The sequence below is a fragment of the Macaca mulatta genome, chromosome 3 (genome assembly GCF_049350105.2).
Source record: "Macaca mulatta isolate MMU2019108-1 chromosome 3, T2T-MMU8v2.0, whole genome shotgun sequence".
In the NCBI taxonomy this organism is placed as follows: Eukaryota; Metazoa; Chordata; class Mammalia; order Primates; family Cercopithecidae; genus Macaca; species Macaca mulatta.
This window is the reverse complement of record NC_133408.1, coordinates 180,292,770-180,318,148: the sequence shown is the minus strand read 5'-3', so window position 1 is coordinate 180,318,148 and position 25,379 is coordinate 180,292,770. Positions and strand designations below refer to the sequence as shown.

General features: G+C 45.7%; 1 protein-coding gene and 1 long non-coding RNA gene across 16 annotated transcripts; both read left to right on the top strand.

Moving 5' to 3' along the window:
* The first annotated feature begins 2,354 nt into the window (after window positions 1–2,354).
* Window positions 2,355–2,896, top strand: LOC144339991 (uncharacterized). Its single transcript, XR_013415647.1, has 2 exons — window positions 2,355–2,473; window positions 2,806–2,896. It is a non-coding gene; the product is annotated as an uncharacterized LOC144339991 (long non-coding RNA).
* An 874-nt stretch (window positions 2,897–3,770) lies between these two features.
* Window positions 3,771–24,701, top strand: MKRN1 (makorin ring finger protein 1). 15 transcript variants are annotated; one of them, XM_077997564.1, is made up of 12 exons: window positions 4,226–4,454; window positions 4,735–4,908; window positions 6,817–6,962; window positions 8,766–8,874; window positions 10,164–10,265; window positions 11,022–11,150; window positions 17,841–18,070; window positions 18,835–19,061; window positions 20,963–21,177; window positions 21,929–22,039; window positions 22,596–22,734; window positions 23,095–24,701. In XM_077997564.1, the coding sequence occupies exons 6-12, from the start codon at window positions 11,029–11,031 to the stop codon at window positions 23,305–23,307; spliced, it is 1,257 nt and encodes a 418-aa protein (XP_077853690.1). In that variant the 5' UTR covers window positions 4,226–4,454; window positions 4,735–4,908; window positions 6,817–6,962; window positions 8,766–8,874; window positions 10,164–10,265; window positions 11,022–11,028; the 3' UTR covers window positions 23,308–24,701. The 15 variants fall into 15 exon arrangements, with proteins under 15 accessions (XP_077853689.1, XP_077853682.1, XP_077853693.1 ...); XM_077997559.1 differs by lacking the exon at window positions 10,164–10,265; XM_077997563.1 differs by lacking the exons at window positions 4,226–4,454; window positions 4,735–4,908; window positions 6,817–6,962 and adding an exon at window positions 3,771–4,128.
* The last annotated feature ends 678 nt before the right edge of the window (window positions 24,702–25,379 follow it).

Below are 25,379 nucleotides of genomic sequence, written 5' to 3'. Positions count from 1 at the left end.
GCAGTTATGGGATGGAGAGAAGCTGAAGCCTGGCTAGCCACAGTGGTCTGTTAGGTCATTGAAACCACACAGGTAGCAGCCTTCAGAGACAAAATAGGTAGTAAATATTCCTTCAGGCTTTAAAAGTTGTCAGGCTCTCAGCTAATGTTTCTACATCTGGGGAAGGGAGGGCTCCAAAGAAATCCTGGCTGCCTCAGGGCAGATTTTCTCTACAGATGCACGTCTTTCCCATGAAAGACAGCTTTCCTTCTATTCTTGTATTTCCAACCCTTCTGAAGAGGTATCTTCTTTTTCTTTTTTATTATGAAATAATAAAATATGTCAAATAAGTTTAATTAACTAATTTATTTATTTTTGAGATGGAGTCTTACTCTGTTGCCGAGGCTGGAGTGCAGTGGTGTGATCTCGGCTCACTGCAACCTCCGCCTCCCAGGTTCAAGAGATTATCCTGCCTCAGCCTCCTGAGCTGGGATTACAGACGCCCGCCATCAAGCCCAGCTAATTTTTGTATTTTTAGTAGACACGGGGATTTCGCTATGTTGCCCAGGCTGGTCTCGAACTCCTGACTTCACACGATCCGCCCACCTCTGCATTCCAAAGTGCTGGGATTACAGGCATGAGCCACTACACCTGGCCAGAAGTATATATTTTGAGGTGAAGTGAAATATTTTGGTTTCCTTCAAGGGAATTATTAGTTATCTTGCTGTGGTGTGGCCTTGGGAGATGCATTCTTTTCTGTTGTTTTTGCCACCTTCTTTGTTTGCCTGCGTTGGGCGCATTGTGGTCTGATGATCAATAGGCTGATTTTCACTTTCTCAAAGTAGAGACTACAGAAAAGTCGAACTTAAGGGCTTATGAAAAACTGCCTATGGAAGCTCAGAGTTTAATATGTTGCATCTTAGTGGACAGTAGGCCTTATGGGGAAAAATAATTAAATACGCTCTAAGGCCTGGAGTGGTAGCTCATGCCTCTAATCCCAGCACTTAGGGAGGCCAAGGCAGGAGCATCACTTGAGCCCAGGTGCTGGAGACCAGCCTGGCCAATATATAGTGAGACCCCATCTCTAAACAAAATTAAAAGTTAAGTACACTTAACTTTTCATAGTTTTAGAAGTAACCCAGGCTGGGCGCAGTGGCTCACGTCTGTCATCCCAGCACTTTGAGAGGCCTAGGCGGGGGGGTTGGCGAGGATCATGAAGTCAAGAGATCCAGACCATCCTGGCCAACGTGGTGAAACCCTGTCTCTACTAAAAATACAAAAAATTAGCTGGGTGTGGTGGCACGCATCTGTAGTCCTAGCTACTTGGGAGGCTGAGGCAGGAGAATTGCTTAAACCCGGGAGGCAGAGGTTGCAGTGAGCCGAGATTGCACCATTGCACTCCAGCCTGGTGACAGAGCGAGACTCCGTCTCAAAAACAAAACAAAACAAAACAAAACAAAGAAGTAATCCTTAGAAGTTAGGATATGCCTTATTTCTAAGCCATAAAATAGAAGGCTGTATTTACAAGAGACTTCTTTGGCTGCTCCCTTCCCCAGATCTAGGAGATATTAACTGAGAGTCTGACAACTTTGAAAGTCTGAAAGAAACATTTACCACCTATTGTGTCTCTGAAGGTTACTACCTGTATGGTAGCCTTTATTTGCCATAACATGGATAAACCTGCAGGACATTATGCTAAACGAAATAAGCCAGACACAAAGAACAATACTACATTATCTCACTTATATGTGAAGATGTGAAAAAGTTGAATACATAGAAACAGAGTAGAACAGTGGTTTACCAGGAGCGGAGTGGGGAGTGGGGACATCTAGGTCAAAGGGGACAAAGTTGCAGCTGCGTAGGATGAATAAGTCTAGATATCTAATGTACCACATGAAGACTATGATTATTGTTAATAGATAATATCGTATTGTATACTGGAAAATTGCTAAGAGTAGAGCTTGGGTTTTTACCACAAACACATACACAAAATATTCATGTGAGGTGATATGCTAAATCTGCTTGACTGTAGTAATCACTTCATTATGTACGTGTATATTAAAACAATGTTTTACACCTTAAATATATACAATTTTAAAGATGCATTTAAAAAAAAGCCAGGATATTCCAGACATATTTTGTTACTCATTTTATATTCACTGCAGTGTGAAAAGCACAACGCAAAGGGTTGTTGTTTTTTTTGAGACGGAGTCTTGCTCTGTCGCCCAGGCTGGAGTGCAGTGGCCCAATCTTGGCTCACTGCAAGCTCCACCTCCTGGGTTCACGCCATTCTCCTGCCTCAGCCTCCCGTGTAGCTGGGACTACAGGCGCCTGCCACCACGCCCGGCTAATATTTTTGTATTTTTTAGTAGAGACGGGGTTTCACCGTGTTAGCCAGGATGGTCTCAATCTCCTGACCTCGTGATCCGCCCCCCTCGGCCTACCGAAATGTTGAGATTACAGGCGTGAGCCGCTGCGCGCAGCCAATGCAAAGGTTTTTTTTTTTGTTTTTTTTTTTTTTTTTTTTTTTTTTTTTTTTTGAGACGGAGTCTCGCTCTGTCGCCCAGGCTGGAGTGCAGTGGCGCGATCTCGGCTCACTGCAAGCTCTACCTCCCGGGTTCACGCCATTCTCCCGCCTCAGCCTCCGAGTAGCTGGGACTACAGGCGCCCGCCACCACGCCCGGCTAGTTTTTTGTATTTTTAGTAGAGACGGGGTTTCACCATGTTAGCCAGGATGGTCTCGATCTCCTGACCTCGTGATCCACCCGCCTCGGCCTCCCAAAGTGCTGGGATTACAGGCTTGAGCCACCGCGCCCGGCCGCAAAGGTTTTTAAACAGACTCTCATTTAATTTTCACAGCCATCTCTAGAGTAGGTACTATTATCTATTATTACTATTATTTTGAGATGGAGTTTCACTCTGCCGCCAAGCTGGAGTGCAGTGTGGCGCAATCTCAGCTCACTGCAACCTTTGCCTCCCGGGTTCAAGGAATTATCTTGCCTCAGCCTCCTGAGTAACTGGGACTAGCCACTATACCCGGCTAATTTTTGTATTTTTAGTAAAGACAGGGGTTTTACCATGTTGGCCAGGCTGATCTCCAACTCATGACCTCAGGTGATCCACCCACATTGGCCTCCCAAAGTGCTGGGATTACAGGCGTGAGCCACCGCGCCTGGACTGTTATTATTATTATTATTATTATTATTATTATTATTATTGTCATTTTTACAGAGGAGAAAGCAGGAGCACCAAGAGGTAGGATAATTTGCTGGAAGACACACATAGCTTAGAAAGGGAAGCCGGGAGATAAGGGGAACAGCCCATTGCTCAGCCAAAATACTTGGCCAAGATCACATCTCTGATACCAGGAATGATATAACCTTTATTAACTGTTTACCATGTACCAGGCACTAAGTTCAGTGATTTCTAAAGACATCATGTAATCCTCACAGCAACCATATGTGGGTCTGCTGTCATCTTGATTTGAGAGAGGCTGAAACTGAGGCTCAGAACAGGTACCTAGCTCAAATCTTACTAGAGAATTGGGAAAGTGCAGATTCAAACCCAGGTCTTCCGACTGCGGGTTCCTAGTGGCCCCAGCCCCCGCTCCACTATATCAGCCTCTGCCAGGAAGCAAGCCGCTAACTGCGGACTTTCGTCGCTGGGGTTTCGAGCCCAGGACACACCTGTACAGACCCCCCGCTAGCCCCGCCCCTTTCCCGGAGGAGAAGTCCCCTCCACCAATCAGCGGCGCCGTGGGCGGGCCGCGGGCGCGCACGCTCCGGGTCCGCAGTTGAAGTGGCGAGAGCGCTCAGAGAAGCGACGCATAGCAGGCGGGGACGGAGCGGGTGCCTCAGTGTCCTTCCCCTCCCCTCTCCTGGCCTCGCCGTCCTCTCCCCGCAGCCGGACCGGAACTATGTGATCCCGGAAGTTCCGGGGCCTTTGCTGTGTGGGATAAACAGTAATGGCGGAGGCTGCAGCTCCCGGAACAACAGCCACAACATCAGGAGCAGGAGCGGCAGCGGCGGCGGCGGCAGCAGCCTCCCCCACCCCGATCCCCACAGTCACCGCCCCGTCCCTGGGGGCGGGCGGAGGGGGCGGCGGCAGCGACGGCAGCGGCGGCGGCTGGACTAAACAGGTCACCTGCAGGTAGGACGTTGCGCGGCGGAGCGCCGGCCGCGGGGAGGGGGCCGCGGGCCGAGCCTGCGGCGCGGGAGGAGGGAGAGCGGCCGGCCGGCGGCGTGAGGCGCGGGAGGGCGGGGACCGGCGTTGTCTCGACCTCTGCAGCCCTCGCGGCCGCCGCCGCCGCCGCCGCGTTCCCCCAGTCACTGCGTCAACCCCCGCTGGGCCGCGGAGACCTCAGCGCTGTCCGCGGAGGCCTGGCGGTGCGCGATTGCTGCGGAGCCGCGGGACTGCACCGCCGCTTACCCTTCCCTGAGCGCTGCCTGAGCTGGCTGCGAGTGCATCGGAGAGAGGTGGGCTGGCTCCTCCCCTGCCGCTGGAAGGATGCCCCCGCCGCTGCCTCCGGCTCCCGGGGCTCGGGAGGTGGGCTCTTCCAGCCGGTCTCCCAGCGATCCTCTCCGGGCCTAGATACCCCGCCGAGGGCCCCAGCGAGCTTGCCTGGCTCCCGGCCCTCTTCTTCCTCCGTGCCATCCGTTTGTAACGTCTTTCCACGTCCCTCGGTCCCTCCGCCCCCCATCCTCCGCCCAACTGTGAGAAGAAGCTTTTGTATTTCTTCTTTGTTTGTTTGTCGAGGTTGGCGGTGCGAGCTTTGTCTTAGAAGCAGGCGTTCGGGGGCCGGGGTCGTCTTCTCCACCCGTGGGTTTTTGAGCTGCAGATTATTACCCTCCCCCAGCACTGTGTTCCTCTTTTGAAATTTACGCATCTTCTGAAGGGCGTGAAAGGGCTCTTCGCTCCCGGAAGAGAGAGGTTTGGTTTTGGTTTGATATGCGAGACTTAAATATTAGAAAAATTAAGGGATGGCGGTTGTATGGATGTGTACGCTTGTAAAAAAAACTAGCTCTACGCAGAAGAGGGCATTTAATTGTACGTTTTTTATATTCCAGTTTTTAAATAGTGATCAGTAGCGACTGTAAGCTTTTCATTTTCTATCAGTTGAATAAATCAGCTGAAATGCCGGTTTTCACCTAGGTGGTGTAATTTAAATGCAAGTATGTAAAAATGATTCCTAATAAGAACTTGTAGTATTAAGGGTGAAATTTGAAACCTTCCCAGTCTTTGCTGGGATACATTTATCCTGGCGACCTTTGAAGCTCTCTCAGCCTTTGATATGATACATTTGAGGTGTGAAAAATAAGCTTAATTATTTTACATAATGGGATGTAGAAAGCAGAAACGCAATTTTAGATCACTTGTCTTATTCATCGGTGGATTGTAAAAATGGAATATTGCAAGGAATGATGATTTTAAAGTTTCTACTCATGGAGCAAATTATTTGAGTATCTGTTTCCCTTTTACAATGCTACAGTTGATTTATATGTGCTAGTTACGTCTTTTTAAAATTGAAGCCGGCCTGTCCGGGTGGCTAGGTCGGCGGTGGCTCACGCCTGTAATCCCTGCATTTGGAGAGGCAGAGGCGGATCTCCTGAGGTCAGGAGTTTGAGACCAGTCTGGCCAACAGGGTGAAATCCTGTCTCTACTAAGAATATGAAAATTAGGCCGGGAACGGTGGCTCACACTAGTAATCCCAGCACTTTGGGAGGCCAAGGCAGGTAGATCACGAAGTGAGAAGTTCAAGACCAGCCTGGCCAGGATGGTGAAACCCGGTCTCTACTAAAAATACAAAAAACGTTAGCCGGGCGTGGTATCAGGCCCCTGTAATCTCAGCTACTCGGGAGGCGGAGGCAGGGAGTTGCTTGAACCCAGGAGGCGGAGGTTGCGGTGACCCGAGATCACACCACTTCACTCCAGCCTGGGCGAAAGTGAAACTCTGCGAAAAAAAAAAAAAAGACCTTAGATTTACCAGTTTTTGGGGTTTTTTTGTATAGCTTTTGCTTGAGACTTTTGTTGTTGTTGTGCAGATTACTTGATAGGTCTGGGATTTTAGTGTTTGACATTGTTTTCGGTTGTTCTAGGTACCAACATGATCTCTTAGTAAAAACTATATTCTCATTTGGATAGAGGAATGTCAACTATGAGCTTTTTTTTTTTTTTTTTTGAGACAGTCCCCCTCTTGTTGCCCAGGTTGGTGTGCAAAGGTGTGCTCTCTACTCACCACAACCCCTGCCTCCCAGGTTTTATTGATTCTCCTGCCTCAGTCTCTGGGATTACAGATGCCTCAGTAGCTGGGATTACAGGCATGCACCACCACACCCGGCTAATTTTGTGTTTTTAGTAGAGGGCTTTCTCCATGTTGGTCAGGCTGGTCTTGAACTCCCGACCTCAGGTGATCTGCCCCCCCCTTGACCTCCCAAAGTGCTGGGATTACAGGCGTGAGCCACTGCCCCCGGCCTATGATCTGTATTGTACACTTTGAGCTCTCTGAGAAGAGCAGGGCCCTATTTTATCTGCAGGACTTTCCTCAGTTCCTGGCATAGAGCAGATACTCAGTAAATGCTTGAATGATGTTGATAAAGCCATACTTAGAATTACCCACTTTAACAGGAACTTTGTAAGATTCTTCTCCTTTCATTTAAAAAAAAAATTGTAAATTACTAAAGACAAAGTACTTAATAGAACACATGTGTATCTTTGTTGTTTTCTTTCTTTTTTTTTTTTTTTGGGACGGAATCTCGCTCTGTTTCCCAGGCTGGAGTGCAGTGGTTGTTTTCTTTCTTTCTTTCTTTTTTTGGGACGGAATCGTGCTCCGTTGCCCAGGCTGGAATGCAGTGGCAAGATCTCGGCCCACTGCAACCTCTGCCTCCCGAGTTCAAGCGATTCTTCTGCCTCAGCCTCCTGAGTAGCTGGGATTATGCCCGGCCACATGTGTGTCTTTCTGGAACTTGACCTTGTTCAGTCATTCAGTAAGTAAACATTGCACGCCAGCAATGGGAGACACAATATTAGGTGCTCAAGAGAGTGCAGACGTGTATACTATATTATAAATAAACATTTTCAATGTTTTCTAGGTAAACGTCCCCTAAAGAGAATCAGGTAGAGGTGTGGTTTAGTGTTTGTGCTGATTTCTCCCTATAGCACATCCCTCCTGTATCTAGGAATTTGACTAAAGCTGTTTTCTTCACTTAGGGTGTAATCCTCTTAAGTTAGTTTTGATTAGAATGTTTTTAATTGCTCAGAATCACCTGTATTTTCTTACTGGTTACATTTTTTCTGATGTTTCTCCCGAGGTTTTCATTGTGTTTTACTTCTGCTGCTTAAGTAAAACCTAAGAATACCTTTCTTCAGAAACTGTGTTATGCTGCCACCACCAGGCTGTTTTTCGTATCTTTTATTACAGGAATACTAAGAAATAGAAATATGCTCATTGCATCTGCTACCTTGAGTTACCTTGAGTGTGTGCAGTTAGAACAGTTAATACTTAAAGAGAAGTTGTAATTTGAATTTAGACCCCGCTTTATTAGAGTGCTTCTGTAATGGTAGATGAGTGTTCTGGTAGTTGAAATAATACACAAAAATCGAAGGTTTTTTGATTTTTATTTTTTGAGATAGGGTTTCTCTCTGTCCCCTAGGCTGGAGTGCAATGGCAGTGTCTTGGCTCATTGCAGCCTCCACCTCCCAGGCTCAAGCAATCAAGCAATCCTCCCGCCTGAACCTCCCCAGTAGCTGGAATTACAGGCACATGCCACCACCCCGGCTAATATTTGCATTTTTGGTAGAGACAGGGTTTCACCCTGTTGCCTAGGCTGGTCTTGAACTCCTAAGCTCGAGTGTGTTTCACCCGCCTTGGCCTCCCAAAGTGCTGGAATTACAGGTGTGAACCACCATGCTCGGTCTTGAAAGTTGTTCTTTTTTTTGAGACAGAGTCTCTGTAGCCGAAGCTGGAGTGCAGTGGCATGATCTCGGCTCACTACAACCTCTGCCTCCTGGGTTCAAGCAATTCTGGTGCCTCAGCCTCCTGAGGAGCTGGGATTACAGGTGCGTGCCATCACGCCCGGCTAATTATTTTTATGTTTAGTAGAGATGGGGTTTCACCATGTTGCCCAGGCTGGTCTTGAATTCCTGACCTCAGGTGATCCACCCGCCTCGGCCTCCCGAAGTCCTGGGATTACAGGAATGAGCCACCGTACCTGGTCTCAAAAGTTTTGAAAAATGTGGTTAACATAACTTAAAAATCGGCTGGGCATGGTGGCTCACGCCTATAATTCCAGCACTTTGGGAGGCCAAGGCAGGCGGGTCACTTGAGGTCAGGAGTTCGAGATCAACCTGGCCAACATGATGAAACCTCGTCTCTACTAAAAATACAAAAATTAGCTGGGCGTGGTGGCGGGCGCCTGTAATTGCAGCCATTCTGGAGGCTGAGGTAGGAGAATTGCTTGATCCCAGGAGGCGGAGGTTGCAGTGAGCCAAGACTGTGCCACTGCACTCCCGCCTGGGTGACAGAGCGAGACTTCATCTCAAAAAAAAAAAAGAAAGAAGAAAGAAAGAAGGAAATCCTTCTAGAAATTCTTTATCTGAGTGCTGTGATGTCCATAGTGAAATTTATTACTTGGAAACTACCTAGTGATTGTGAGAGGAAATAAGTAATAAATATTTAGATGGTATTAAAAGGTTATGCAGCTGGGAAAGAAAAATTAATTTGCTATTGGTACCGTGATTCACCATCACATCTAGCTGTCTTCTACAGCCTTTTATTCTTTTTTTTTGAGACGGAGTCTCAGTGGCATGATCTTGGCTCACTGCAACCTCTGGGCCCCCCACCCACCGCGGGTTCAAGCAATTCTCCTGCCTCAGCCTCCCGAGTAGCTGGGACTACAGGTGCGTGCCACCATGCCTGGCTAATTTTTTGGTTTTTTGTATTTTTAGTAGAGACAGGGTTTCACAGTGTTAGCCAGGATGGTCTCGATCTCCTGACGTCGTGATCCACTTCCCTCAGCCTCCCAAGGTGCTGGGATTACAGGTGTGAGCCACCATGCCCGGCCTAATTTTTGTATTTTTAGTAGGTAGAGGGTTTCACCATGTTGGCCAGGCTGGTTTTGAACACCTGACCTCTGGTGATCTACCCGCCTCAGCCTCCCAAAGTGCTGGGATTATAGGTGTGAGCCTCGGGGCCCACCCTACAGCCTTTTATTCTTTCTTTTTTCTTTCTTTTTTTTTTTTTTTTTTTATTTCCCAATCTCAGATGATCCGCCCAATTTAGCCTTCCAAAGTGCTGGGAATACAGGCGTGAGCCACCATACCGGGCTATATAGCCTTTTATTCTATTTACTTTTTTTTTGTTTTATGATAGGGTGTTGCCCAGACTGGCCTTGAACTCCTGGCCTGGCCTCAAGCTATCCACCCACCTCAGCCTCCAGAGTAGCTGGAATTACAGGCATGAGCCACCACCCCGGCTCTTCTACCTTTTTCTTTTTCTTCTCTCTCTGTCTTTTTTTAATCTAAGATGGAGTTTTGCTCTTGTTGCCCAGGCTAGAGTGCAGTGGTACAATATTGGCTCAGTGCAGTCTCAGCTCGCTGCAGCCGCTGCCTCCTGGGTTCAAGTGATTCTCCTCTCAGGCTCCTGAGTAGCTGGGATTACAGGCTTGTGTCACCACGCTCAGCTAATTTTGTATTTTTAGTAGGAACGGGTTTCACCATGTTGGTCAGGCTGGTCTCGAACTCCCAACCTCAGGTGATCCACCTGCCTTGGCCTCCCAAAGTGCTGGGATTACGGGCGGGAGCCACCGCGCCCAGCCTTCTACCTTTATCTGACAAGTACATATTATGTGCACAGATAGTAGGAGATAATAGGGGGAATAAACCAGTCTTTACCCATCAGGAATTTATAATCTAGTTTGATAAACAGTGTACTCACTCATTAAAAGTTAAATATCAAAGTAAGAAATGTCACTGCAGATGAATTGATTAAATGCCATATCTATAATTTATAGAAATTCCTAAAGAGGTTGTTAAGATGCCTAGAGATACTCTGAGGGTGCTGTATGGTTCTCTTGTACCCTTACAGGGTAACTTGGCAGTTTGTTTTCTATCTTGGAGGCCACTATTAGGTTTCTAAGAGGCACAGCAGTAGGGGGATTCTAGTAAATTTTGTCTTTATTACTGGACAGTGTCTCTCATGGAGTCAGTCTGCACGGTGGAAGGAACTTCAGAAATAATATATGGCCCAGGCTTTCACCGAAGGCAAACTCAACTTGGGTAGTGACATTAAGGTGAATTTGGATGATGGTTTTTTTTTTTGGTGGTGTCATTTAAAAACAAGACACCTACTTATATTCATTGGGTTTTGTTTGGAGGAGAAATTCTTTGACGTAGACTATCTTTTTTTTTTTCTTTTTCTCTCTTTTTGAGGTGGAGTCTCTCTCTGTTGCCCAGGCTGGAGTGCAGTGGCTCAGTGGCGCCATCTCAAGCCCAGGAATCTGAGACCTGCCTCTGCAACATAGCGAGACCCCCAGCTCTACAAAAAATTAAATTTGAGAGTTACTTGTTTAACATCCATAGATAATACATGTAGACATTTCTGAACTAGGAAGACAGAAAAGCCCTACCCAATTTTCTTTTTAAGGTGGAGTCTCACTGTGTTGCCCAGGCTGGAGTGTAGTGGCAGGCTCTTGGCTCACTGCAACCTCCGCCTCCCGGGTTCAAGCGATTCCCCTGCCTCAGCCTCCCGAGTAGTTGGGATTATAGGCGCCTGCACCACGCCCGGCTAATTTTTTTATTTTTAGTAGAGATAGTGTTTCACCATGTTAGTCAGAATGGTCTTGATCTCCTGACCTCGTGATCTGTCCACCTCAGCCTCCCAAAGGTGCTGGGATTGCAGACATGAGGCAGCGAGCCCGGCCCTTTCTTTGTGTTTATTTCGTGTGTTTATGTATTTGATGGTTGAATATATTAGCCATGAATACTAATTGGTTTTAATCTTTTCAAGGATTGGTTTTAATCTAGTTTTGTGGTCCTTTGTCTCACAGGTATTTTATGCATGGGGTTTGTAAGGAAGGAGACAACTGTCGCTACTCGCATGACCTCTCTGACAGTCCATATAGTGTAGTGTGCAAGTATTTTCAGCGAGGGTACTGTATTTATGGAGACCGCTGCAGGTAAGAATGTTTATAAATTTGTTCAGGGGTGGGTTGGAGGAAAAATGTAAAAGACGTAATTCTGATAGCTTTATATGTCATTGATTAAAAATAATGCTTTGAAAATGACTCTTGACTGGGCAGTGGCTCATGCCTATAATCCCAGCACTTTGGCAGGCTGAGGTAGGAGGATTGCTTGAGCTTGGAAGTTTGAGACCAGCCTGGGTAACCTAGTGAGACCTCGTGTCTACAAAATATAGAAAAATTAGCTGGGCATGGTGGTGTGCATCTGTAATCCCAGCTACTTCGGAGGCTGAAGCAGGAGAATTGCATGAACCCGGGAGATGGAGGCTGCAGTGAGTCAAGAGCCTGCCACTACACTCCAGCCTGGGCAACACAGTGAGACTCCACCTTAAAAAGAAAATTGGGTAGGGCTTTTCTGTCTTCCTAGTTCAGAAATGTCTTAGGTGTATTATCTATGGATGTTAAACAAGTAACCCTCAAATTTAATTTTTTGTAGAGATGGGGGTCTCGCTATGTTGCATGGGCTGGTCTCAGATTCCTGGGCTCAAACAATCTTCCTGCCTTGGCCTCGGGAAAAGTGTTGGGATTACAGACATGAGCCACGGAACCTGATCCACCCCCAAATTGAGTAACTTAAAACAGTGAACATTTATTAACTCAGTTTCTGGGGTTGTGGATTCTGAGTGCCTTAGCTGGATGGTTCTAGCTCAGAGACTCTTAAGAGATGGTAGTCAAAATTTTAACAAGGGTAGTAGTCATCTGAAGACTTGATGGGGACTCCAGGATATATATATATATATATATATATATTTTTTTTTTTTTCTTTCTTTCTTTTTTTTTTGTGAGACAGAGTCTCGTTCCTCTGTCGCCCAGGCTGGAGTGCAGTGGCAAGATCTGGGCTCACTGCAACCTCTGCCTCCCAGATTCAAGCAATTCTCCTGCCGCAGTTTCCCGAGTAGATGGGATTACAGCTGTGTGCCACCATGACCGGCTAATTTTTTATATTTTTGGTAGTGACAGGGTTTCATCATGTTGGCCAGGCTAGTCTCAAACTGCTGACCTCAAGTGATCTGCCCACCTCGGCTTCCCAAAGTGCTGGGATTACAGGCATGAGCCACGATGCCCAGCCAGGATTGTTTTTTGTTTGTTTGGTTTGGTTTTTTGTTTGTTTGGTTTGTTTTGTTTAAGACAGAGTCTTGCTCTTGTCACCCAGGCTGGAGTGCAATGGCACGATCTCAGCTCACTGCAACCTCTGCCTCCCAGGTTCAAACAATTCTCCTGCCTCAGCCTCCCGAGTAGCTGGGATTACAGGCATGCACTGCCCCGCCCAGCTAATTTTTGTATTTTTAGTAGGGACAGGGTTTTCACCTTGTTGAAAGGATGGTCTCAATCTCCTGACCAGCCCACACCAGCCTCCCAGAGTGCTGGGATTATAGGCATGAGCCATCACGCCCGGCCCACACACCCCACTAACTTTTGTATTTTTAGTAGAGAGGGGGTTTTACCATGTTGTTGGCCAGGCTGGTCTCAACACTTGCGCTCAGGCAGTCTGCCTGCCTGCCTCTGCCTCCCAAAGTGCTGGGATTAAGGCCTGAGCCACCATGCCTGGCCCACATGGGCCTTTTCATAGGGATGCTTTAGTGTCCTTGCTGCTTGGCAGCTAGCTTTCCCTAGAGCAAACAATTTAACAAAGGAGACACCACAATGCCTTTTATGACCTAGTGTCGGGAGTCATGTAGTGTCACTTCCACTGATTCTGGACTAAGTCCAGCCCACATGTAAAGGGAGAGGATTGGGCTCCAACTTTTGAAGGGAGACATGTCAAAGAGTTTTGCACATACTTTAAACCACTACCCTCGGTAAGACTTGACAGTGTTATAGTCAATGTTTTTTTGTTGTTGTTGAGATGGGTCTGGCTCTGTCGCCCAGGCTGGAGTGCAGTGGCGCGATCTCAACTCACTGCAACCTCCGCCCCCTGGGTTCATGCCATTCTCCTGCCTCAGCCTCCCGAGTAACTGGGACTGCAGGCGCCCGCCACCATGCCTGTCTAATTTTTTGTGGTTTTGGTAGAGGTGGAGTTTCAACGTGTTAGCCAGGATGGTCTCGATCTCCTGACCTCGTGATCCGCCCATTTCAGCCTCCCAAAGGACTGGGATTACAGGCATGAGCCACCGCGCCTGGTGTCATAGTCAATTCTACTGTCATTATCAGAAAATCTAGTGTGAGTCACTGGGTTCAAATGATTAGAGTTCAGAACCTGACATTATTGATGGGGTGGGATATTAATATTAAGTCATCCCACATCTGTTTATTAGAGAGTCCAGTCAAGATGGGGGTGAAGAGAAGATCTTTTTCAAATGACTGTAGGATTTCAGAAGTTGATCCCATGAAAACTTTATTTAGTTGTTATTCATTTTGCCCTCTGCTAATTTGTCATTAGAGTATTGCTGAAAAGGGGGAAAATGACACAGTGACATTATTCTCAAACTCTCCACCAGGTATGTCTTTTTTTTTTTTTTTTTTTTTTTGATACAGAGTCTTACTCTGTCGCCAGGCTGGAGTGCTGTGGCATGATCTTGACTCACCGCAACCTCCGACTCCCTGGTTCAAGCAATTCTCCTGCCTCAGCCTCCCGAGTAGCTGGGATTACAGGCATGCGCCACCACACCCAGCTAATTTTTGCATTTTTAGTAGAGATAGTTTCGCTATGTCAGCCAGGCTGGTCTTGAACTCCTGACCTCAGGTGATCCACCTGCCTTGGCCTCCCAAAGTGTTGGCGTGAGCTACGGCGCCCGGCCTCTCCACTAGACATGTCTTCTGCAGTCCCACTATAAAAGGCAGAAAAAGTAGTGAGAACTTCACCCTACAGTGATGAATGGGGAATCTTTGTGGTGGTACAGTCTCTGCAGGTATTGAGGCTAATTGTAAGGGAGCTGTGTTCCTTGAACTGGGTTCCAGTCTTTTGAGAGTTACTGCCAACTGTTACTGGGGCAGGAGGAGTTGAATATTGATGAGAGTGAAGAATCCAACCTCCCAAGCAGAGGGATGAGAATAGACTTTGAGATAGAATCAGAAGGCTATAGTTAATTAGCATTTGGTCCCTATTTCAGAAGAAGTGCTCATCTGAATGGACTGTGTGGATGAGTGAATGGAAAAATTGAAGGTTAAATTGAAGACATCTGTGCTAAGCCCTAGGCTTTGCATATTAACCAGCTTATTTTTTCAGGCAACTTTGCCAGCCCCAAATAGTTTTGAGACCAGAAGAAATTAGGTAGGTTCCCTATTTTGGTGAGCCTCTGATGTTGACGCAGATGCAAATGGCTCAACTTAAAAGTTGAAAGGGACTAGGCACGGTGGCTCACACCTGTAATCCGCGCACTTTGGGAGGCTGAGGCGGTTGGATCACTTGAGGTCAGGATTTCAAGACCAGCCTAGCCAACATGGTTAAACCCTGTCTCTACTGAAAGTACAAATATTAGCTGGGTATGGTGGCATGTGCCAGGAATCCCAGCTATTTGGGAGGCTGAGGTGGGAGAATCACTTGAACCCCGGAAGGTGGAGTTTGCAGTGAATCTAGATCTAGGCAACAGAATGAGACTTCATCTTAAAAAAGGGCGGGGGGGGTTGGCTGGGCATGGTGGATCACGCCTTTAATCCCAGCACTTTGGGAGGCTGAGGCAAGTGGATCACCTGAGATGGGTAGTTCGAAACCAGCCTGACCAACATGGAAAACCGCGTCTCTACCAAAAATACAAAATTACCCAGGCATGGTGGCGCATGCCTGTAATCCCAGCTACTTTGGAAGCTGAGGCAGGAGAATCACTTAAACCTGTGAGGCGGATGTTGTGGTGAGCCAAGATCGTGCCATTGCGGTCCAGCCTGGGCAACAAGAGCGAAACTCCGTCTCAAAAAAAAAAAAAAAAGCTGAAAGGAACCTTAATTGTTTTTTTTTGTTTGTTTCTTTCTTTGTTTTGAGATCGGGTCTTGCTCCCTTGCCCAGGTTAGAGTGCGATGATGTGAACATGACTCACTGCAACCACCACCTTTGGCTAAGTTTTTTGTTTTGTTTGTAGAGACAGGGTCTCCCTATCTCACCCAGGTTGGTGTCAAACTCCTGGCCTCAACTGATCCTCCCACCCTTGCCTCCCAATATGCCGGGATCATAGGTGTGAACCCACTGGGCCTCCTGACCTCTTAGTTTTCTTTTTAATAAGGATGTAGCTGCCTCTTTTTTTTTTTTTTTTTTTTTTTTGAGACAGAGTCTCGCTCTGTTGCCCAGGCTGGAGTGCTGTGGCGCGATCTCAGCTCACTGCAAGCTCCACCTCCCGGGTTCACACCATCCTCCTGCCTCAGCCTCCCGAGTAGCTGGGACTACAGGCACACGCCTCCATGCCCAGCTAATTTTTTGTATTTTTAGTAGAGATGGCGTTTCACCGTGTTAGCCAGGATGGACTCCTCCTGACCTTGTGATCCCCTTGTCTTGGCCTCCCAAAGTACTGAGATTACAGGTGTGAGCCACCGCACCCGGCCATAGCTGCCTCTTTTCTAAAACTCTTTAAAGGATGAGCCAGAATTGAGCTGGGTTTAGATCTCATAGCATAAAGTGAAAGAATGTAGAGAAACTATAGTAGTAGTCTACTTGAAAGTTTGGTGATAATTGTTGATTACAAGCTGATATAGGTGATTATTAAAAGATTGATTATGGACTAGCTAAATAAGGAATCTTAAAGAGAGGCTTGCTCTGTGATCTTGTTTTCCTATTAAAATTATATCTAGGAACTTAAACCTACTCCTTACTCTTTTTTTTTTTTTTTTTTTTTGAGACGGAGTCTCACTCTGTCGCCAGGCTGGAGTGCAGTGGTGTGATCTCAGCTCATTTCAGTCTCCGCTTCCTGGGTTCAAGCGATTCCCCGACCTCAGCCTCCTGAGTAGCTGGGACTACAGGCGCCCACCACCATTCCCAGCTAAATTTTTTTGTATTTTAGTAAAGACAGGGTTTCACCATGCTGGCCAGGATGGTCTCGATCTCCTGACCTGGTGACATCCACCCGCCTTGACCTCCCAAAGGGCTGGGATTACAGGCATGAGCCACCATGCCTGGCCACCTACTTCTTACTCTTAGTGTTGGGATCCTTTTATGTAACTTGCTCAATGCCCAGGGATTTCCCTCTTCATAGAGGGAGTAGATCATTGATAATGAAGGATAGCATCGTAGCCACAGCAGTTCAGAGGATTTTCTGCATCAGTGTTTTGTAATGATGGTGCTGTTGTTTAGTGAGGCCAGTTCTTTGTTGCTGTTTTGGGACTGTTCTTTGGGACTGTTTTGCATATTGCAGATACCTAGTATTCTCCCAGAATGCCATTAGAACTCCCAGTCTTTGTTTCTGGACACCCTCTGGGGAAAGGGGCGATATTGGCTTGGTTGACTTCTTTCTTTTTTTTTTAAGACAGTCTCGCTGTGTCGCCCAGACTGGAGTGTAGTGGTCTTTTTTTTTTTTTTTAAACAGTCTTGCTATGTCGCCCAGACTAGAGTGTAGTGGCACAGTGTCACAACCTCCACCTTCCTCCTCAGCCTCCCAAGTAGATGGGATTACAGGCATGTGCCACCAGGCCTGGCTAAATTTTGTATTTTCAGTAGAGATGGGGTTTCAATATGTTGGCCAGGCTGGTCTCGAACTCCTGCCCTCAAGTGATCTGCCTGCCTTGGCCTCCCAAAGTGCTGGGAATTACAGGTGTGAACTACTGTGCCTGGGCTGGCTTAGCTGACTTCTTGTTTGGAGTTTTGACTTTTGGACCAGCTGAAGAATCTGATACTTTAAAATACTAAAGGCCACAGAAGCAATGGGGTGGGGGTTGTAAACCAGCTGGGGAAAGAGAGGGCGTCTTCTCTCGCAGAGACAGAAAAATTGATTAAACTTCCTTACACATTTATACTAGGCTGGGCGGGGCAGATCACTTGAACCCAGGAGACCAATGCAAAAACCCCCGTATTTACAAAATAAAAATTAGCTGCGTGTGGTGGTGTGTACCTGTGGTCCCGGCTGCTGGGGAGCCCAGGGAGGTTGAATGCAGTGAGTTGGGATCGTGCCACTGCACTCCAGTCTGGGTAACAGAGCGAGACCCTGTCTCAAAGAAAACAAAAGATAGAAAGTGTGTAAAAATAATTTTTTTAGGCCGGGCGTGGTGGCTCAAGCCTGTAATCCCAGCACTTTGGGAGGCCGAGACGGGCGGATCATGAGGTCAGGAGATCGAGACCATCCTGGCTAATATGGTGAAACCCCGTCTCTACTAAAATATACAAAAAACTAGCCGGGCGAAGTGGCGGGTGCCTGTAGTCCCAGCTACTCGGGAGGCTGAGGCAGGAGAATGGCATGAACCCGAGAGGAGGAGCTTGCAGTGAGCTGAGATCCGGCCACTGCACTCCAGCCTGGGTGACAGAGCAAGACTCCGTCTCAAAAAAAAAAAAAAAAAATAATAATTTTTTTAAAAAAATTATCTTTTAAACCAGAGTTGTTTTGTTTGTTTGCCCACCACCATACCCAGCTAATTTTTGCATTTTTAGTAGAGATGGGGTTTCACCACATTGGCCAGGCTGGTCTCGAACTCCTGACCTCTGGTGAAAGTGCTGGGATTATAGGCGTGAGCCACCACGCCCGGCCAACTGCTTACTTTTGATTTTTTTCTTAGATATGAACATAGCAAGCCATTGAAACAGGAAGAAGCAACTGCTACAGAGCTAACTACAAAGTCATCCCTTGCTGCTTCCTCAAGTCTCTCATCGATAGTTGGACCACTTGTTGAAATGAATACAGGCGAAGCTGAGTCAAGAAATTCAAACTTTGCAACCGTAGGAGCAGGTTCAGAGGACTGGGTGAATGCTATTGAGTTTGTTCCTGGGCAACCCTACTGTGGCCGTAGTAAGTATTCTGAAGAAGAAAATAAGAGTTAGAGGGCTTGGATAGCAGTTCATCCATTTGCTTAGCTTTGACAACTTTCCCCTTTCTGATTCCATTCCTTTTTTAGTTTAATCTTAGTACAGTACTTTAATTTGGATTACCTAAGATTTACAGATAGAGTGAAGGAAACTTTGAATCCCAGTGAAATGAATTCAGAATGTTTTGAAAAACTGAATCCTCTCTTTAATGAGTACTTTTTGAAATTAAATTTCAATTACCCAAGACGTAGATAAAGAAGCAGTGTTTTTTGTTTTGTTTTGTTTTACAAGTCTAATCTTGGAAATACCAGCGTTATAAATCTGTAGCCCAGGCTAGAGTGCAGTGGCCGGATCTCAGCTCACTGCAAGCTCCGCCTCCCGGGTTCACGCCATTCTCCGGCCTCAGCCTCCCGAGTAGCTGGGACTACAGGCGCCCGCCGCCTCGCCCGGCTAGTTTTTTGTATTTCTTAGTAGAGACGGAGTTTCACCATGTTAGCCAGGATGGTCTCGATCTCCTGACCTCGTGATCCACCCGTCTCGGCCTCCCAAAGTGCTGGGATTACAGGCTTGAGCCACCGCGCCCGGCCAACATTCCTTTCTTTCAAGTGAAGAAATTAGTTCAGTAGACTGTTTTGGTATTTAATTGCAGTTTTATTTTCATTTTTTGAAGTTAGATTCTCAGTTCCCTTATAGTTCATGTATCTGCCTTATCGTTTGGACTTTTATCACCCTCTTACACATTTTCAGCTGCACCTTCCTGCACTGAAGCACCCCTGCAGGGCTCAGTGACCAAGGAAGAATCAGAGAAAGAGCAAACCGCCGTGGAGACGAAGAAGCAGCTGTGCCCCTATGCTGCAGTGGGAGAGTGCCGATACGGGGAGAACTGTGTGTATCTCCACGGAGATTCTTGTGACATGTGTGGGCTGCAGGTCCTGCATCCGATGGATGCTGCCCAGAGATCACAGCATATCAAAGTAAGTCTTTAGGGAGTGTGTGTGTGTTATTAGGTGTGATAATCATTATTTGCCTTTTCACAGCATGGTGGGTTTATTTCAGAGAAACATTTGATGAATTGAATGGTTATCAGTGAGTAGGGAAGTTTTCCTTCCTTGGGCTTCTTGGATGCTTTATCAAGAAGTCCAGTGAACAAAATTAACTGGGCATGGAGGCGTGTGTCTGTAGTCCCAGCTACTTGGGAGGTTGAGGCAAAAGAGAAAAAGAGGTCATACTTCCAGAACCTCAGACTATGGACTTCTAACATTTTTTTTCTCTTTTAAAAAATAATGTTTCTGAGATTCACGCTGAACATATTTAATCTTTTGAAAATGCACATTTCATTGGTTTTTAGAATATTTACAGAGATGTGCAATCATTGCCATTTTACAAATTTTAGGATACTTTGATCATCCTACACCCATTAGCAGTCACTCTTCGTTCCACCCTTCCTCCAGCTCCTGGCAATAACGAATGTGCTTTGTCTCTGGATTGGCCTATTGTGGACATTTCGTATAAATGGAATCCTGTAATGTGGTCCGTTGTGACTGGCTTCTTTCACTTAACATACTGATTTCAAGGTTCTCCGTGTGGTTGTGTGTATCTGTTCTTAGTTTTGATGGCTGAATTATTGTCATTGTATGACTAGACCACATTTGTTTTTCTATTCATGAGTTGATGAACACTTAGGTCATTTCCAGTTTTTGGCTATTATGAATAAGGCTGCTAGGAATATTGGTACATAGATTTTTTTGTGAAGATATGTTTTCAGTTCTCTTGGGTATATATACCTAGGAGTGGAATTGCTGGGTTACATAGGAACTCTATGCTTTATGTTTTGAGAAACTGCCATACTTTTCCATAGTGGCTTTAGGATTTTACATTTCCAGCAGCAATGTATGGGAGCCAGGGTAGGTTCAGAAGACAGTGTTATTACAAACTTTAAATTTATTGGAGCAAAGTTTGCTTCTAATCATTTCTATCTCTTTTAAATTTCCATCTGTTTAAATTTGGTTGTAGGGGGTGAGGCATGTTATGAGGTAGACATAATTTGATCCCCTTGTTTGTTTGTTTGAGACAGTCTTGCTTTGTCGCCCAGGCTGGAGTGTAGCAGCACAATCTCGGCTCACTGCAGCCTCCGCCTCCCTGGTTCAAGCCATTCTCCTGCCTCAGCCTCCCGAGTAGCTGGGACTACAGGCGTGCACCACCATGCCCAGCTAATTTTTGTATTTTTAGTAGAGACGGGGTTTTGCCATGTTGGCCAGGATGGTCTCAAACTCCTGACCTCGTGTGATCCACCCAACCTTGGACTTTATAAAATATGATGTCCACACAAAAATTGGTACATGAATGTTCTTGGCAGCATTATTTATAATAGCCCCAAAGTGGGCTAATCTAACCTAACCTAAGTGTTCATCAATCTGTCAAGCTGAGTAGTTGAAAAATCTCGAAGATGTTTTTCTTTAAAGGCACAAGAGAGTTACGTGCCTGTCACCCTTATTTTCTGACAGGTTTTAACTAGGGTCTTAACCTCATGTAGAAACCAGAAATAACAAACACTGTGGGAAGCTGTCTTTAATGTAGTTGAGCTCCAGGTTTGGGGCAGAGAAAATTGGGTAATTTTTCCATTCCCAAAGTTGAGTCTTCATAGTTTGATTTTCTAGTATTGTTAAGTACCGCCGCAAAACAAACAAACAAACAAAAAACCCAAAAAACACCACACCTGTGTTTACTAGTCAGCAAAGCTAATTTTTGTGTCACCTTGGGAACATTGTTTTTTCAGTTGACTGTTTGATTCTTTGAACGTGCATCATTAACTGTTGGTCAAGTTTTTCAGGATTCAATGACTCGATTCCACTTGTTCTCTCTCCACCTTCTCTAGTCGTGCATTGAGGCCCATGAGAAGGACATGGAGCTCTCATTTGCTGTGCAGCGCAGCAAGGACATGGTGTGTGGGATCTGCATGGAGGTGGTCTATGAGAAAGCCAACCCCAGCGAGCGCCGCTTCGGGATCCTCTCCAACTGCAACCACACCTACTGTCTCAAGTGCATTCGCAAGTGGAGGAGTGCTAAGCAATTTGAGAGCAAGATCATAAAGTGAGACTCCTCCCCAGTCTTCATTTGTGCTTTCTCTTTTGGGGAAGAATTTAGTAACTTGTGCCAACTTTCAACCAGATGGACCGCATTTAAATGCATGCATTTTATCTTGAAACTGGGATATTCTAATGGGGATTTCTTCTTTGTATTTCAGCTAGCTTCTAGGTTAGTTGGTGTATCTACCTACTTTTATTTGAATGAGGAAACCTTGTGTATCAGTTAGTAGAATCTTCGTGCTTTTTCTGAGGAGATTGTGTTTAATGGATTATTAGCCAGTTTAGGCTCAGTGAACAAACTGATCTAGCTCTGAATGTATGTTTCCTGACGTTTTACATTTTCCACTTTCCTATTCCATTCATTAAGCTAGCCAATAATCCACCATCCTTTAAAGATTGTTCTCATAACTGAACAAAAACCACATAATCTAAACAGAGCAAAGCTACAAGAAATAAATTTATTTAAACGAAAGAAAAAGGAGTCTGTGTGAAATGTCTTCTTTTGTTTTTGTTTTTTACCTAAGTTATATTAAAAAAAAAACGAACTGGCTAGCCGTTGAGTTGGATTTATAAAGGAGGTTGTTTTGCTTGAAAGAAATGGTCAGTTGTGTGACAGTATGTGGAACCCTTTCAGGAAATGCCCACATGCCTTTCAGTTAAGTCTTTAAGTCTGGAGGCGACACACCAGGGTGTGTCCTTGAAGAGTGGGCCTGTGAAAGGGGAATTTGCATTGCAGCCTGTTCATTGTTTCCCAGGTCCTGCCCAGAATGCCGGATCACATCTAACTTTGTCATTCCAAGTGAGTACTGGGTGGAGGAGAAAGAAGAGAAGCAGAAACTCATTCTGAAATACAAGGAGGCAATGAGGTATGAGCACTGCAGCCTTTTCTCAAGCGAAGAGCCCAACAGAGCTTGGGTTCACTTTGAAAAGAATGGTGCTGCATTATACACTCCTACCTCCTTCCTACCCTTCTTTGACTTCCCAGGAGAGTTTATTTTGTCACCCTGATAACACTTACCCAGTACGTATCTTGCTATAACACAGTCCTTGGGGTCCATACCAAGGGACTGTGTTATAAAGAGGTCTCTATTGTTGACAAGGCCCCACGAGTGGGGTTCTACGTTATTCTGAATCCATGTCATAGCTGTCCTGTGTTCTTGTGTGTTGGCTTTCTAGAAGATTTTCTCTCTATGGCATCTGCTTGTACTAGAGCTATTAACCAGCATAGACTTGAACAGAGTTATCGGTTTCTAGTTAGTGTTTCTTGCATTGGCACACACATGTTCGTAAGAACACATCTTGGGGAGGGCTGTAAGCTGACATACTGGTTCTATCCCTACCTGTTTAAAGAAACCCCGGATGATAGTCAAATACAGACCTGAAATCCACTGTGAATAAGGGTTGCGATATTTTCCTTTCCAGCAACAAGGCGTGCAGGTATTTTGATGAAGGACGTGGGAGCTGCCCATTTGGAGGGAACTGTTTTTACAAGCATGCGTACCCTGATGGCCGTAGAGAGGAGCCACAGAGACAGAAAGTGGGAACATCAAGCAGATACCGGGTAACTCTCACTGTTTTTTTAAAAGAGGGGAAATTCCAAGGTATCAGTTGAGTCCTGCACATACTGGGGTAGGGGAAGGAAAAGGTTAACGCTCAGATCTGGGAGCGAAAGTGTAGAGTATTAAAGGAGGAAACAAACCTCAGAAGCCTGGGAGGGATAGGAAAGGAAAAAATGTGTTAAAGTTCTAGCCTAAACAATTTCCATCAAGTAACCATAGGGGAGGAAGTGGTAAATGGAAACCCTAACTAAGAAGTCTGGTTCGTCATGCCCTCTGGTGTGCTGGACGTTTTGCCTTATAAACAACAGGATAGAAGATACTGCTCGACAGTGCCATCCCTATCATGGCCTTGTTTTTTACAGGCCCAACGAAGGAACCACTTCTGGGAACTCATTGAGGAAAGAGAGAACAGCAACCCCTTTGACAACGATGAAGAAGAGGTTGTCACCTTTGAGCTGGGCGAGATGTTGCTTATGCTTTTGGCTGCAGGTGGGGACGACGACCTAACAGACTCTGAAGATGAGTGGGACTTGTTTCATGATGAGCTGGAAGATTTTTATGACTTGGATCTATAGCAACCTTGCGTGGCGTGTGAACTGGTCTGCTGACCCCAGACAGCAGCTGTGCCCTGTGGTGGTGCGGCAGGGCCTGTGTTCTCTCCTAGGCAGGCCTCTCAACTCCAGGTGCTGTCCTAAGAATTTTTACCCAGGGCCTGTCTTCTCAACCCCTCACCTTTCCCTGAGGAGTGTGTTGTTTTCCCTGTTGAAAAAAAGTTACAAAAATAAATCTTAAAGTTAGTTTTTTGTAACACAAATTTAACTGTCAGACAGTTAGTGTAGGTGTGTTGCGTCATCTGTTTTCAACCAGATTGCGTTTATGGACTTTTCACACACTCATTTTGAGGACCCCAGGTTCAAAAGTAAAAGCAGTGGCCCTGCTTTGGGGTCCAAGAATAGGAGTGATGGGTGAAGGGACCTAAGCTGGCCAATAGCCCTCTGCCCCAGACATGGGATGTGGATCCTTGAGGTTTCTGGTGAAATCTGCACATCTGTGTTTTTTTTTTTATCTGTTCCCTACCCTGTAATCCCTACCACGTGCACTTGTTCTGTGGTTTTGGTCTCTTGTTTAATTGCACACAAGTAATACTACTGGGTAACCAGAATCAGGGGTGAATGTGTTGAGATTTCTACTGTTTTGCATGATAGGAAAATTGAGAAAGAATACATATAAAAGATAGAGAGGCATAACATCAATGCAGAGTTGGAAGTTGACTCCCAAGGGCTGACATGGTGTGTGTGAGTGTGGGTGTGTGATAAGCTTCTCATCCCTGCATAGATGCAGTATTCTTAGCCTTAGTAGAAAAACTTGGTTTAGTGGTTTAAGCCTTGTGTGACGGATAGATCTTAAAGGGCAAAGCAGTATATTGGTAGTTGTCAATATAGCAGTGCTAGCTCTGTCTATATAAATAGAGAAATGGGGTTAGCCATAGAGGTTAAAACTACCTGGTTATCCCATATATTAACACAAACTGGGTCTTGGATACACAGTTGTATTTAATGTTTTACGATCTAGCCTTTCCAGTACAGGCACTTTCTGAGAAACCTTTGTCCTCATTTGGGGCATTTTGTTGTCGGGTTTTTAGTGTTTGTTTTTGTGAGTATCTGCCTCATTCCACCCCTGAGCTTTCAGGTAGACAGATGTGGTTCAAAACTCTGTTCTAAGGTGTTTATTGTAGTGGAGTAATGGGTTTGCAGTGATAAGTCATACTTTTCCACCGAAGGGGAGGGCTTGGGAGAATCCCTGAGACTAGCTAAAGTTAAGTTGTTGGAAGAATTCCTTGATTGGAAATTTTACCTTTGTGTTTTGTTGCTCTGTTTCCTGAAAGTAACTCGGGGATGCTCCTGGTGTGTCCATCTACTGCTTTGATTCCTTGGATCCCGCTCATTCTTTCACTTTAAGAAAAAACAAATAATTGTTGCAGAGGTCTCTGTATTTTGCAGCTGCCCTTTTGTAAGAAGCACTTTTCCCAAATAAAACAATTTAAAAAAAAAAGTTGGCTGTTCTGTGTAATGAGCTGTTTTGAAATGTGCCAATGTCAAAGAATAATGATTTTCTTTCACTCACTCTTCGATTGGTCTCTTGTCAGGTATTCGTGAGGATAGATAATTTGAGAAATGTGTGAGAGAGAGAAAGAGGAACCTTAACTAACCGGGGTCATCAAACAATTCTATACTTGAAAATGTTCAAGACTAACGCTGAGCCGCCTGATCAGCAAAAGGCACCAGCAATTTTCTGCCACCATGCACTTGTGGTTGAACTTGCTTCATGCCCTCAGATAACGGGGGAAGGTCATAACATAATTGTGTTTTGAAAGCTTGTTGTTCTGCATAATTATTTTGTGATTTTTTTTTTTTTTTTTTTTTTTTTTTTGAGACAGAGTCTCGCTCTGTCTCCCAGGCTGGAGTGCAGTGGCCGGATCTCAGTTCACTGCAAGCTCCGCCTCCCGGGTCCACGCCATTCTCCTGCCTCAGCCTCCCGAGTAGCTGGGACTACAGGCGCCCGCCACCTCACCCGGCTAGTTTTTTTTGTATTTTTTAGTAGAGACGGGGTTTCACCGTGTTAGCCAGGATGGTCTCGATCTCCTGAC